The 14,802-nt window shown below is 39.3% G+C and overlaps 2 protein-coding genes across 4 annotated transcripts in view; one reads left to right on the top strand and one right to left on the bottom strand.

Annotated features, from left to right (window-relative positions):
- Positions 1-14,802, bottom strand: part of atcayb (ATCAY kinesin light chain interacting caytaxin b) — a 46,240-nt gene that overhangs the window by 10,288 nt on the left and 21,150 nt on the right. Inside the window, exons 1-2 of one of the 3 annotated variants that reach the window (XM_024273565.2) lie at positions 752-967; positions 479-545 (exon numbers count right to left, since the gene is read on the bottom strand). The gene's annotated coding sequence lies outside the window, so the exon portion shown is untranslated. Of the gene's footprint in view, positions 1-478; positions 709-751; positions 968-14,802 lie in introns of those variants that run through there. The other 2 variants (XR_004949442.1, XM_024273567.2) reach the window with 2 other exon arrangements.
- Positions 4,419-13,091, top strand: cplx4c (complexin 4c). The gene is made up of 3 exons (XM_024273569.2): positions 4,419-4,669; positions 11,415-11,502; positions 12,873-13,091. The coding sequence occupies exons 1-3, from the start codon at positions 4,503-4,505 to the stop codon at positions 13,089-13,091; spliced, it is 474 nt and encodes a 157-aa protein (XP_024129337.1). The 5' UTR covers positions 4,419-4,502.

Here is a 14,802-nt window from a genome sequence, read left to right as displayed (position 1 = left end):
GTTCTGCCCCAGCATAGCAAACTGTTGCAGACATTCCACAGTCTTCCTCCTCCCTCGTCTTCCTCCTGACAGACTTCTCCTTTATCATCTGACAGAAGGAAGTTTCTCGTGTTTTGCTGCTTTCATCTCCTGATGAGCAGAAGAGATTTCAGAGGAACAAAGACTGAAAACTTCCTGAGGGGTTTAGTACGTCAGGTGTAGCTGACGCTGATCAAAGAGCTCAGAGATCAGATTAACTCGAACCGTTTCTTTCATTATTTTGCCATCTCTCTGCTTTTAAGGACAAATCAGATTTCAGAAAAGATCTGTTCCGTTTCAGATCCAAACAGATCAGAACGTTCCGGTTATTTAAGAGGAAAATCATGCAGAACGAGGCGGTTTGCTGGAATCTGCCCTGAGGATTCAGCTGTAGCTGTCCTCCTCTGGTTCTGCTGGGATGAAGATGTTCTCTGCTGGAACATGCAGCTGTGATGTTTACCTCTGCAGCCGCTGCACTCCTGTGTCGAGTCCAGCCGATGTCGTCCGTTTGAGAGGGACCGTCAGTCCTGTGAAGAGGATGGAGATGAAGGATCAGCCGCCTCTCATCTTCTTCGAGTCTCGTTCTCCGTCCTCGGCTCTCTTCATCACCGTTTCTTTTTTCTGTCCTTCTTCCTGCTTGATCACGCTCTCCCCCGCCCTCCTCCCCCCAGCCTCTAATCCTGGTGATGTCAGCCTTCTGCGTGATGGTGGTTATGCAACCACCGCTTCCTACCTTCTCCCTGCTCCTGTCGGGATGCAGGACCAGCCGGGATCAGCTGTTTCCCTGAACTTCAGTCCATTTGGAATCCATCGTTCTGGGAGTCCGCTCCGGAGCCGTCAGCGATGGACCGTTCCGTTTCCAGGCAACCGCATCTCCCTCTCCGTCTCTCTTCACCATAAAGCACAGGCTGTCTCACTCTGAATGAACACCCCCCCCCCATGTGAACTGCCTCTCTGACTCCCTCACATCTGCACTGAGCCGGGNCCCCCCCCCCCCCCGAGTAAGAGCAGCTTCTGTTCTGCAGGAAAACGTATTCCTGCTTATGAGGTTCTATTAATAACATCTCTAGAACCCTGCAGTCGGTCTGGAACACGCAGCAGATCCAGACCTTCATGTAAATCAGCAGATAAACTTATAACAATATTATTTATTATTGTGATAAAATGATGATATAATAATGATGAAAAACTGTTTCTGACTTTAACCGTCCGCACTCTAAATAGGTCACTGTCATGTCGCTGTTCTGCCAGCAGATGGCGGCATTCCTTCCTCCACAAAACCTCATGACTTGATGACGTTTGCCCCACATTGGAGCCACGCCCATTTCAGCTGTTCTCTCTGGAGGACCCGGATACTCTTTACATCAGAAATACAACTTCATAATCACAAACTACACAATCACTATAAAGATGAATGTATCTAATGTGGAGTTCTGTAATAATCCAATCAAGCATTTAGAAAATAATTTGCATGAATACATTACAGGTTCATTTCACAAGAAGAATTACATGATTCATAATTAAATTGAGATTTTAAAACTTAAGAAATTGGAAATACATAAATAAATAAATATTAAACCACATGCTTCCAAAAATCATCTTATTAAAGGAAATATCTTTGTATTTGTTTCCTTCTGCTATGTCAAAGCTTGTACTGGATTCCACACACGGTTTGTGTTTAGTGTTTGTATGGGAGGGACAGGCTGACCGCTGCACCACGAGGACGTTTCCTTTCTCTGATAAAACCCCAGAATTTCACGTATAGCTAAACAGACAAAACAAAGCATCAGAACAATCACTAAAATGGTTCCAATGTAAGGAAAGTAAAAATAATTTTAGAAAAGATAAGTGTTTTTTAAATATATAAATTGAAAAGTTTTTTCTAAATAAATGTAGGAATGATTCTTCTTTATCCTTATTTTACCAGGACGATCAAATGAGAACAAATTCTCATTTACAAAGTTCTAAACTGCAATACTTTATAATCATTTATGATGATTAATTCAATTCATTTTCTACATTCAAATGTTCACAGCTTTGTACTGATGGTTGAAAAGTTATTTCAAAGACTGCTGCACTTTTCCAGTTTCCTTTAAGTGACGATCATGTAAACCACACATGTCAAAGTCAAGGCCCGGGGGCCGGATCCGGCCCTCCATTTATTTTATTGTTATTAATGACCAGATCTTATCTTGAGCTCAACTTGTATAATTTTGATCAAATATATATTTTATAGAGAGCAAAATATTGAAAGTTATTCAAGGTTTAAGTTGATTTATTCTGGAATAATGTTCCTGCCTTTTTATTATTACATAATTTTAACATTATTTTTTATAATTATGTTAATAAGTTAGGGTTTTAAAGTAAAAAAAAATGACATTCTGCTAGCTTTCTGGACTATTTTGGCATTAACTAAGATCTTTTAGCCTGTTTTGGAGTTTAACTAATATTCCTGACATGTGGACTCAAAGTCTTCGGTTTCCCATCATTCAAGGAAGAAGACGATAAGTCTGAAAGCTGACACTTCAAGACGTCACCTGGACCAAGGAGCATCTACACATTACACATTACAAATTACAATAAAAAGGTAACTTGTTCATAAAAATGTTCAAATTTAAAATAAAAGTTTCTGCACCCAGTTTTCTTTCTGTTTTTTTTTTCTTTACCCATAAAAATGTGTTTGTACTGTTTAAAAAACCAAGACTTTAAAGTCAATTTATTTAGTCTAAAAACTAATTTTGCTGTAAATGTAAATAAAAGGAAGTTTATTCACAAAATTCAAAATTATTATGTATGAATGAATGAATGAAAGGATGGACGGGTAACAAACGTGTTCAGACATTATTATATTGGATGCAGTAGTTTGTGTTTATGGATTCTTACAGATGCAGATTTTTACAGACGGTTTCTGAAGGACCAACAGTCAGCATGAAAACTGGAACTGGACTTTAATTGGCTTAAATACGTCATGAGGGCAGAAAACTATCTATCAGAGACACATTTGAGTTGATTGATTGACTTCAAACTATTTTAGGAAAAATAATTGCAAAATAAATCTTCTTCTTCTTTTCCTTTGGGCTTTTCCCTTCAGGGGTCGCCACAGCGAATCAGTTTCCTCCATCTAAGCCTGTCTTCAGCATCCTCCACTCTAACACCAGCCACCTTCATGTCTTCATTCACTGCATCCATAAACCTCCTCTTTGGTCTTCCTCTAGACCTCTTTCCTGCAGCTCTAGACTCAGCATCCTTCTACCAATATATTCACTGTCTCTCCTCTGAACATGTCCAAACCATCTCAGTCTGGCCTCTCTGACTTTATCTCCAAAACCTCTAACATGTGCTGTCCCTCTGATGTATTCATTCCTGATCCTATCCATCCTGGTCACTCCCAAAGAGATTCATATAGATTCATATATAAAGATTCATATATAAACCAAATTGGTTTAAGATAATAATTCATAAGTCACTGATAAAATAAGTAAAAAAAAATGGTGTCACCTTCTGACACTGTGACTGCTCCTAATCATAAAATAGACATATTTGCACTTCTAAAGGGAATTAATTTATAATCCCACCTGATAAAACACATGGAGCTGAAATGTTCTTGATTATGATGCTTAAATAAGAGTTCCTTTTAAGCAACTTTAGATGTGACTCAAAAGTCAAACGTTTGTCGTCTCCAAACTTCTATGTGTTTCAGTCAGAGGAAGTGGACCTCAGAGCTGACGGTTTGACGACAGTCCACGGACAGAAAACCTGAAATAAATCCTCTTCAGCTCTGATGTGGTCGATGTTCAGAGCCGGGTCTGTGTTAGGAGGAGAGATGCTTCAGATGAGGAGACATCATGTCCTCAATATTCTCTCAGAGCTGAGACAGCAGGTGAGGAAGACGTCGGTTTGTTGTCTTCCTTATCTGCTGTCTCAGCTCTACCATCGTCCTCCTGAGAAACTGGATTTGTTGTTGTACATAAACCAACATGACAGTTTGAACAGAAAAAGTTCAGAGAAATCTTCTAGTAAACATAAGCACTTTAATTAATTTAGATATACTTTTATTTTCCAGTGACACAAACACAAATAAAGAGATGTAAATCTTTCATGATTATTAGAAGGCTTTTGACTCCAAGTTTAACATGAATCCCGTCAGACTCCAGACGGTTTCTTTTGGTGGTTTCTGTGGTTTTCGTTCCTCTGTCACATATCTGCTCTGACATTCCTCGGCAGACAGACAGACTCACCTCCAGACTCCGTCTCACTTCATCCAGGTGAACACGTCCTTTGCATGAAGGCTATCAATTATGAGCTAAGCTCTTTAGCGGTTTTGCTGCAGCCAAACTTCTTGATACAACCTAATCATCATGGCACACATTAGACACCGTTTCTGTCTGGGGGGTTGTTGATGGAGCTGCTCTGGTAAAAGCAGGAAGCTCTGACTGAAGCGGGGAGGATTCTGCTGGCCTTCAGCTCCTCGGTGTGGGAGAACCATGGCATTTCTGATGAACCAGATGCTGAGCAGCAAGCTGAAGACGTTCTCGGGCGGAGGCGCTGAGGAGGATGGAGCCGCGGCGGGAAACGGGAAGGAGACGCCCGAGTCCAAAGGCATGTCCAGAGAGGAGTTTGAGGAGTACCAGAGGCAGCTGGTGGAGGAGAGGTCAGTACGGTTTCTACCTGTCAGGACAGGTGAAGGTGTGTGACTCGAAGCCTCTCCTGGTTTATGAACAATGAAGATAACGGTAAAAAGAAGAATGTTTGAAGGTAATTCTTCCAACCTGCTGCTGAGAGACTCTACAACCAAAGCTGCTCCCAGTGATCCAGCTGGACATCTGCTGACCTCAGTCACTTTACTTCACACTCTGTGTCACTTTAAAGTACGCTGGGAATTTCTCAGGTACATGACTTTAACCACCAGTACAGTTTCTTCCTTTTCTATTTTTCTTTTTTTTCCCCACTCTGTTTTTTCGTAAATATGTGACTCGTCTGTTTCTACATTGTTTGACCTGTGTACATATTAGGGCAGGGAATCACTGGGTACCTCACCATACGACGCGGTATGCCACGTGTGTCAAAGTCAAGGCCCGGGGGCCGGATCCGGCCCTCGGGGTAATTCTATCCGGCCCTCCAGATCATTTTATTTTATTGTTATTAATGACCTGATGTTATCTTGAGCTCATTTCTAACTTGGATAATTTTGACAAAATATATTTTTATGGAGAGTAAAATATTAAAAGTTCTTTAAGGTCTAAATTAATTTATTCTGGAATAATATTCCTGCCTTTTTATTATTATATAATTTCGGCATTTAAGATTTTTTAGGCTGTTTTGGAATTTAGCTAATACTTTAGCTGGCAATCAGCTTCAGTGTTTTCATCTATCAGTTTCAGCATCTTCAGCGGCCAAATTCAGCTTCCAGCATTCACACTAGCATTATCACAGGTAATGCCATATATCTAGCTCATAATTATGTTAAAATGTAACATTTTTAAAGTTTTAAAAATGTTGTTGTAGAGTGTTCGGTAAATGTTTATCCTGTTCGGCCCGTGACCTCAGGTGTGTTTTGGATTTTGGCCCCGTGTGATACACGGCTCACAATATCGATGATGTCATGATACTGCAATAATTGGTAAATAAAATTATCTCTAATAAGTTGTAATATAAAAGAACACATTTTTTAGGAAGTATATATCCACATGTATTTTTTAGCTTGAACACAGTCATGATTAACAACTTGTCTTATTTTGTGCAACAAATAATGGACACTTTTGTGCAAATCAGTAATACTGTCTTTGATAAGCACTGACACCAATTGAATTGGAATTATCTGTAAAATTCCGTGTTAACAATAGTAAATATAAACAGCAGTGCCACTACTTATTGCAGAATTGTTGTAAACAACAGAAGAAAAATTGAATAATTCAAGAAGCTGCCAGACAAATTGATGCAGCAGGCGCCCCCTATCTACCTCTGAAGGAACGTCTCTCCAAAGGAATAAAATGTTTTACAGCCTCTAAAACAAAAATAAAGATCGATACTTGGTGAGAACCCATCGAGACTCAATCGCAGGACTAAATATCGCGATATATCGCAGTATTAATATTTTGGTACACCCCTAGAACACTCTACTCCCCTCTATTTCCATCTGTAATGCAGTTTTAACACTGAAATGTCCCCACCGTGGGACAAATACAGATTATCTTATCTAAACTCCACCAGTCTAATGTTTAAAGTAGACTTTGTTAATGCAGTAGCATACCTGTCTAGTGTCAGCGCCCTTTAGTTTAAGTGTTTGAAAGTCTCTGGAAGACTGCAGATAAAAAAAAATCCAGTTTTGAATAAAATGATTACAATAAACAAGCGTTCCCTTTCGGATGTTCCCTCTGCACTTTGTTGGGACAGGAGAACATGTTTACATCTTTCTTGGTTCATCAGAGCTTTCATAAAAAGGGAAAACAATAATATTTCAGGCTGTATGGAAAAAGCTAACCTAAAAACCACCAGAGACTAAGTAACCTTTTTTGCGGTCGCATTTAACAGTTTAAGCCTGTTTGCCTGAGCAGGTAGCTGTTATGTAGCGCATGTGTGACATCAACGGATGCTGGCCAAGCTTAAAGGGCAGCTTTAGGCAGAGGTTTAGAGGCTCAAATTAGCCAGAGAAGCAGATTAGGATCTGTGTGCAATAACTCGTCAGGGCAGAAGCCACTATTAAACACATCTCCTAGCCAGTACGCTTTAAAACAATAATTATTTAATCACCCCACAATCTCATGTAACGCTGAACTGTTTGTTATCTTCAATTAGTTGCAAAAGACACATTGTAATCAAGTTAAAGTCTTTCAGTCTGATAGATCTTTTTAACCCGCATATGATCCATTATTATTTTATGAATTTAGGATTAAAATGTCGTTTATTTGAAAAAATAATTCAATTCAATTCAATTCAATTTTATTTATATAGCCCAATATCACAAATTCAATTTGCCTCATTGGGCTTCATGCCTGTAGTTTTAACAGATGCACAGATGGAGTCATAAAATATGCACAATAGGTAAAAACTAAACAGACTATAAAGAACGGTCATCCCTGTCCTTAGACCCTCCCTCGCGGTAAGGAAAAACTCCTAAAAAAACCTGAGTCAGGAAAAAAAGAAGAAACCTTAGGGATTCCCACATGAGGGAGAGATCCCATCCCAGGACGGACAGGCGATACCAGAACGGTTAAAGAAAAGTTAGCTGCTAAAACTGCATATATGAGTAGAGTTCATTCATATAGAGCTGAGGGACGAGTGATGATAACAAACAAGTCTCTGAAATTTTATCAAGGATTTCTTTAAAGAAAAGAACAAAATATGAGTTTAGATTTTACTACATGAAAGGCTTTCATTTCAAACAAGATCAAGTATTTAATATTTTGCTTTTTATTAAAGGCTAAATGCAGAAAAATGTCCAGATTTGAATTAATTGTGTTTGACTAAAATACATCACTTTTAGTCTTTGTGAATCTTTTTAACAAACAGTCATGATTGTGGTAAAACCCCCAAACATCAGTAAAACGCTGATGTCGTCCGTTTGCTCTGAAAGTGAAGCTAAACGAGCAAACGAGGCGAACGAGAGGGAAGACACTCGGCCGAGACATCAACCAACGCAGGATTTGTGCCGAGCTGCGGCTCTCTTAATCTTATTAAAGTCGGGTTACAGCAGACCACCCCTAAATAGACTCAGGTCAAACCGGCCGCCATGGAAACTGCCCCACTGCAGGGTAACTTAAATAATTGGGCTAATAACACAGAGACGTCAGTTCAAACTTTCAAATGGGACAAATCCGGATTCGGAAGGTGAACAAGTCAGTCTCTTTTGTTTGATGAGCTCAAACCAAAGTTTAGTGCGTCACTAATTCAAGCTTTCATTTAGGGCTGCCACGTTTAGCCGACTAATCGACTATTAAAATAGTTGACGACTAATTTAATAGTCGATTAGTGGTTACTTTATATGGAGTCAGAGTGTAGTAAAGTTGAACAAAGTTGTGAGCACATTTTTATATTTGAGTCAGTGAGACCAAAACTTTTTCTTTTGTGAAAAATAGTTCCTTGTTTCAGATGTCGACCTCGTTAGATTTAATCTTATTTTAATGTTGCAAACTGATGAAGGACAGAAGCTGCACGATTTATTAAAGGTTTAATAAACTATCATCTTCATTGTCTTATTTTTAGTTAGTTTAAAGCTAATGATGGTTAAGATGGTTGGGGAACAGTGGCTCAGGTGGTAGAGCGTGTCTGCCAATGATCGAAGGATAGGCGGTTCGATCCTCGCTCCCGCCAGCCAAATGTCGTTATGTCCTTGGCTCCACTAGCGTGTGAATGTGTATGAATGTCCCGGTGATGGTCAGAGGGGCTGTAGGCGCGATCTGGCAGCCACGCCTCTGTCAGCCTGCCCCAGGGCAGCTGTGGCTACAGTAGTAGCTTATCATCACCAAGTATGAATTAGGTGTGAATGAATAATGGATATTCATTGTAAGCGCTTTGAGCGTCTGGAAAAGCGCAGATAAATCTAATCCATTATTATTATTATTAAGATGTGTGTTTTACATCCACTTTGCAAATGACCCGATTAGTCAACTAATCAGAAAAAAATAATCAGAGATTACCCAGGGAGCAAGGCCAAGTGGGCCCATATGGTTTTAACGTATCAGAAAATGTGGGTCCCATCCATGTTTGCCCACATCGCTACAGAAGAGCTCGCTAGCATGCTACACTGTCCACTGTAGCGTGGCGAGCTAACCCACTTGGTCCCCCCTTAAGCCAATGTGGGCAAAAACAGGTGAGGCTACCACAGAAAGTGCAGACAAACCCTCTGCCCACTTTTGAACCATATGGGGCCCCCACTTGGCTTTGCTGGCTGGGTAGTCGACCATTAAAATAATCGTTTGTGGCAGCCCTACTTTCAAACAAACCTGGGACCAAATGAGAACCAAACCTCATTTAGAGTCATCAGCTTGAAAAGAGGGGAAGATGTTCGTCACACATCAATGAAATGTTAAAATGTATCGATTTTATTCATGTATGTCCAAAATATTTCCTTTCCCTCCCAGGAGTTTTTCTAACAAAGTTAAACTTAAAAGAAAATATCCTGAATGTTAGAAGTTCTAAACTGATTTTTTTTATGAGAAAAGATTAGAAAAAAACTGTTTTTATTTTACCAGAACAGTTTCCTTCCATTGACATATTATCTCCACAACAGTGAGAACTTTTTTGCTACAACTGTTTCATTCATGAGAGAATTTGTGGTATAAAGTTCCCAAACTGGTGTTTGATAGGTTGATTTGAACCATTTACACTCAAGAAAATCTCCATCTACCGTCTAGATCAGAGGCCTGCAACCTGAGGCTCCAGAGCCAAATGCGGCTCTTTTAATTCTTCTTAGTTAAGTTTGGGGCTGAGGTGAACCTAGAAACTATAATGTTTTTATATCCCTGCTGATATCTTTAGGGTTTGTTTGCTCTGGAGTATTCCTCCAGAATACTCAAATTACAAATACTATGCAAAATGTTGGTAAAAAGTCTGATCTTTTCGGATTGCAGAGTTTATTTTATGACTTTAAATACATGAATCTTATGCTGCATAACAAGCGTTAGTAGTGGTTCAGAGGGGAGTTGCTAAAATATAAAGATTTGTGCATTTTTCATTTTCTTTTTGTGCTGGATCCTGAAACAATCGTGTTTCATGTTTATGCTCCATTTAACAGCAAGAGTAACTAATGCTGCCAAAAATGATTGTTTTAATAGTCGACAAATCACCGATTATTTTTTCAGATTAGTCAACTAATCAGGTCATGGGCAAACTATATGTAAAGCACAAATCTTAACCATCATTAGCTTTAAACTAACTAAGAACTAAATGTATAACATTAACAGCAATAATGCTAGTGCAAATGCTGGAAGCTGAATTTGGCCGCTGAAGATGCTAGTGCTGATAGCTGAAGATGCTGAAATTGATAACTGAAAACCCTGAAGCTGGTAGCTGAAAATGTAGGTTTTATCAAAACAGCTAGCATACAGCTGAAATATTAGCTAAACTCCAAAACAGCCTAAAAAAAACCTTAATTCTGTAAATGCCAAAATAGTCCAAAAAGTTAGCAGAATACCATCATAACTTTCAACTTTACTACACTCTGACTCCATACAATATAAAGTAACGACTAATCAACTATTAAATTAGCCGTCTACTATTGTAATAGTTGATTAGTTGTTGATTAGTTGACTCATCGTGGCAGCCTAGTACTAAGTAGGAAAAAGCATGACGGCTCACCAAAGTAAACCTTAAGTATTATAAGAAAATGTCATTTTTGCCTCGTGTTGTTTACAAATACATTTGCTTCACTTGAATGTTCCTGTTTGGGACAGGAAGTCTTTTATTTTGAAAGAAAGTCGTATAAGCTTGTCAAAAGTAAAAAAAAAACAAAACTTTAAACTTTGAGAAAATCCTAATTTATCTTAATATTTATGTATTTATTTGCGCCCAAAAATAAATAAGTCATATTTATTATAAAAAATGATCATGTAATGATACAATGTAGTATCAAATTTTCCAAAAAAAGGGTAAAGACAAAAAAACATTTGTGGCTCTTTTCAGGTTTTGATCAGAACCAAACAGGGCTGTTTTACTGGCAAAGGTTGCAGACTCATGGTCTAGTTCAAAACACAAAGATCCAATCCTATCCTCTGTGGTTTTAACAACAAGAATAAACAAAGCATAGAACACGATTTGAAATGACCATATTATTGGCGTGTAAGAGGCTTAGGATCTCAGTCAGGAGATAACGGCGGGAAAACCAAAAGATCACTTTATGTGTGACAGATTAGATTAACAGGGAGGTTTCATCAAACTGTCTAATTGAGTCTACTCAGACGCTTCTGCTGTGAACCGCCTTCCCTTCCTAACAACATTACTGTAATGCTGCTGCAGCTGCTGCTGCTGGGATCCTGTTCTCCAGGAAAAGCTTTACTCCAAATCACCTGGTTTCCCCTTTGACCTCAGCGGGTAAGAAGGAGACAGAGGAGAAGCTTAGGGAGCAGCACAGGAGAGAGCAGGTTTACAGGAAAACCTGGACGGTACCAGGAGAAAAACGTGCAGCATCTGTGGGCAGCTAGAGACAGATCAGAGGCTTCAAGGTGATGGAGGATCAGCCTGAAGGAGCTTTAGTTTCCCTCAGGTTCTGCTGAAGCCTTAAGATGTGATGACTGACAGCCTCCCTCTAAACTTCCAGCTGCTTTCCAGCATCTTTGGTTCAATTCCAAATGATTCCTTTTCATATACATTTGTTTCTGCTTGTTAGAGTATGAGAGACAGTCAAACTAGTGTGTTTGCATTCTCTTACAAACTCCTCACAAACAGTTTCTGCTCCACAGGATCCAGCGAGACAAAGACTTTGCCACAAAGAAAGCTGAGAGAGCAAACCTGCGAGTGGCTCTGAGAGACAAATACAGACTTCCAGAAGTAAGAACTGCAGGCCTTCCCGCTTCCAGAATCAGTTCAATTCAGATTTTTTTTCTGTTCTTTCGATTCACTCAATTAAATTTTGACTTTACACATTTGGACACAATTGTTTCGAAATACATTAACCCTTTAACACCGGAGCTCCAGTGTTTATGTTCCTTGATTTACTGTAACTTTTCAATTGTTAACATGATAATTGGAATTATCATGTTAACAATTGAAAAGTTACAGTATGTTAAAGATTTTGTGTTTAACCGTCACCCGCAACAGCTCAGGTGTTAAAGGGTTAAAAATCTATCTATGTTTTGAAGATATTCATATTAATCTGATCCAGTTCACATACTATAAAATGTACTAAGGAAATAATGAGATTAATATCATACAGTGTTTCATGGATTCTCTAACAGAGAAGCTCCAACAATTGTTCTGCTTCTCCTGGAGGGCGTTTCAGTTTGGCCACTAGGTGGCAATCCCGCTATGGCTTTGCACCTTAACCCAGAAGAAGAAGAAAGTATGAGGAAAAAAACTGTGTTTTAGACCACAAATGGTTACTTTAAAAATATTTATTTAAAAGAGTTTAGAAAATCCCTGCCTGTGAGTAAATTAAGGTGTTCATTTAGTCAGTAATGTATGTTTAGGTCGACCGAGCGTTAGCATTAGCCGTCCTCCAGGAAATTCAATTTTACATTAGCATCAAGCTAGCAGACTTTAGCATAACGCATTAGATCAATCACCACTTTAATGGATCAATTATTGATCGATTCAGATCAATTTTATCAACCCAGCCCTAGTTCAAACATACAGAGCCATAAATTTAACAAAGAACTTCCTAGAGACTGACCAACCAGATGCTTTAAAAAAATAAGGTGGAGCCTGCTGGCCCCCAACAACCAACCCTGAAATTATTTGATTGATAGATTTTGAGTAGCCTCCTTTCAAATAGCGGAAACACTGAATCAGATCAACTTGGAACAATCACTGGTTTCTGGTTCCAACATGGCGGCAGACATTTCATGAAAACATGGCAACTGAATTGACTTAATTTGGTTGGAAGTACAGCATTTTCTTAGGACGACGTCACACTCAGTCCAGTTCTCTGACACAGTCAGTGGTCCAGTTCTCTGATGCAGTCAATGGTCCAGTTCTTTGATAACTCAATGGTCCAGTTCTTTGATAGAGTCGATGGTCCAGTTCTCTGATAGAGTCGATGGTCCAGTTCTCAGATACAGTCAATGGTCTTCACAGACACACAGGTGTGTCGAGCACCGAAGTTCTCTTAAAAAGGTTCAGTTCATGCATACTGAGTCATGATGAAGTGTTTCTCCAATAACAGACCTACACCGTGCTAACCTAAAGATCTGTGTTTGTAGAGCGCTCAGGACAGCGCCACCGTTCAGATGGCTGGGGATGACATCGACCTTCCAGAGGACCTGGCAAAAATGGTGGACGAAGACGAAGAAGAAGAGGAGCGCGACGAATCCTTCCTCAACCAGCTGCAGAGCATGGATCTGGATGCTCTGAAAACCAAGGCCCAGTCCACAATGACGGAGATGAAACAGACGGCTGAGGAGAAGTGTAGCGTGATGTGAAACTCCACAGAACTATCAGAAACGCTCTGAGAAAACAACAAAACGTTCTTTCTGATATTTTGTATTTCTCTTGTGTTTTATATTCTGGTGTTTTCAGAGTTTCTCAGAGCCTAAACTGCTTTTTTGTGCTTCTATTGTTTTCATTTTGTGTAATAAAAATGATGAACAAACGTTCATCATTTAATAATGATGTTGTTTAATAAAGACTTTTGGTGGCACTGACTCAAAGATATTCAACAGAAACAGAATTAACATGAAGGACTTCATGAGGTACATGTATATGTGGAAGGGTGATAGTAGCTTGATAGATCAAAGATGAAATCGCTGAGAAAATTATTTTATTCAAACTTTAAAAATATATATTCAAAGAACAGAAAAATATCATAAATAGAAAGAACATCGACAAAAATGTTAAAGCATCAGGTTCACATCCCAGTTCAGTGTGAAGTTTGAGTGAATATTTCTGTCTACAAACTTAAAATTATGCTACAAAAATATTTTTGATTTTAGGTAAATTATTAATTATCAGACTTTAAGTTTTTACAAACATTTATGATGAAGCTGATAGTAGAAAAAGTGTCATCTGGACTTTTAAAGACGTTTTGCCTTTGATCTGAGGTTTTACAGTAAATTAAACTAGAGTACAGTTTTTTCTGAGCTCCTCAGAGGGAGGCGTTGTTCTCAAAATCATTTTCTGTTTGTCATGTTTATTTAACTATTGTATTTAGTGTTTGGAAATAAAAAGAAACCTGTCAATCGATCAGTAATGATGATGACTAAGTGACCAGAACAAAGAGGAGTGGTTTCTGGACAGACGGACCTGCGAGTCTATTGAAAGCCATGTTAAGAGTCTCATGAGTTTGTCCTCAGTTAGACCATGATAGACAGACCTCCCCTGACTGGTCCTTCAGGTGTGACTTGGTGGAAACTGGCTGGTTTCTGGAGACCATTATGGATGGATGGAAGGTTTTATCTGAGGCCTCCATTTCCACTGAGCAAATGTTTCCTTGTTTGAAAAATGTATCCAATATCACTTCTCCCTCCAACCATCCTCTCTCTCTATGTCCTCATAGGAGTGATTTCTGGCTTTCAGGAGGAGGAGTGTCGGAGACTCTGGTCCACTAGAGTTCACTCTGTGGTTTGAACCGGGATGTTATGTCTCTTAAAGAAAAAAAAGGTTTACGTTTGTCTGACAGACTGGAAATACCACAAATGACTGAATTTGGTCTTTTTTAGTTCATATTCTTTTGTTTCCTGTTTTCTTGATCTTTGGGATCTGCAGAAAATCCCCATTGGGACAGGTCCTGAAAGCTTTGTGGACTTGTACTTTCATTCTTTCCTCATCACTTGAGGGCACCTCTTGGGTCCTGGGATGCAGTGTCCTGATGACGGTGAGTTTGTGCTGTAGAGGATGGTTGGAATCTAATAACAGGAACTGATCCATATGAGGACACTTCCTGTACACTTCTCCATGGAATCACCTGTCTTCTGCAATGATGACAGCACGGTCTGGAAAGGTGAGGCGATTCTCCTTAACCTCTCCCTGATGAAGTTGATCCATAATATTAACAGGACTTGTAAATGCCTCCAGCTCTTGAATCGTGACCCAGGTGTCTTCCACATTTCTGAACCTGTGAATTGGAGTTGTTTCTAGAAACTGCAGAGCTCTTCCTTCCATGCCTCCACAAACACATTACCCACCATGGAGGAG

Source organism: Oryzias melastigma, linkage group LG17 (genome assembly GCF_002922805.2).
Source record: "Oryzias melastigma strain HK-1 linkage group LG17, ASM292280v2, whole genome shotgun sequence".
In the NCBI taxonomy this organism is placed as follows: domain Eukaryota; kingdom Metazoa; phylum Chordata; class Actinopteri; order Beloniformes; family Adrianichthyidae; genus Oryzias; species Oryzias melastigma.
The sequence above is the reverse complement of the archived record's forward strand: the minus strand, read 5'-3'. Positions and strand labels throughout refer to the sequence as shown.

What these genes read in the sequence shown, in the direction of transcription:
- cplx4c (XM_024273569.2), top strand. Translation starts at nt 4,503, where the DNA reads ATGGCATTTCTGATGAACCAGATGCTGAGCAGCAAGCTGAAGACGTTC. An exon ending in AGGCAGCTGGTGGAGGAGAG is followed by an intron (nt 4,670 to 11,414) that starts GTCAGTACGGTT and finishes TCTGCTCCACAG; the next exon opens with GATCCAGCGAGACAAAGACT. An exon ending in ACAAATACAGACTTCCAGAA is followed by an intron (nt 11,503 to 12,872) that starts GTAAGAACTGCA and finishes CTGTGTTTGTAG; the next exon opens with AGCGCTCAGGACAGCGCCAC.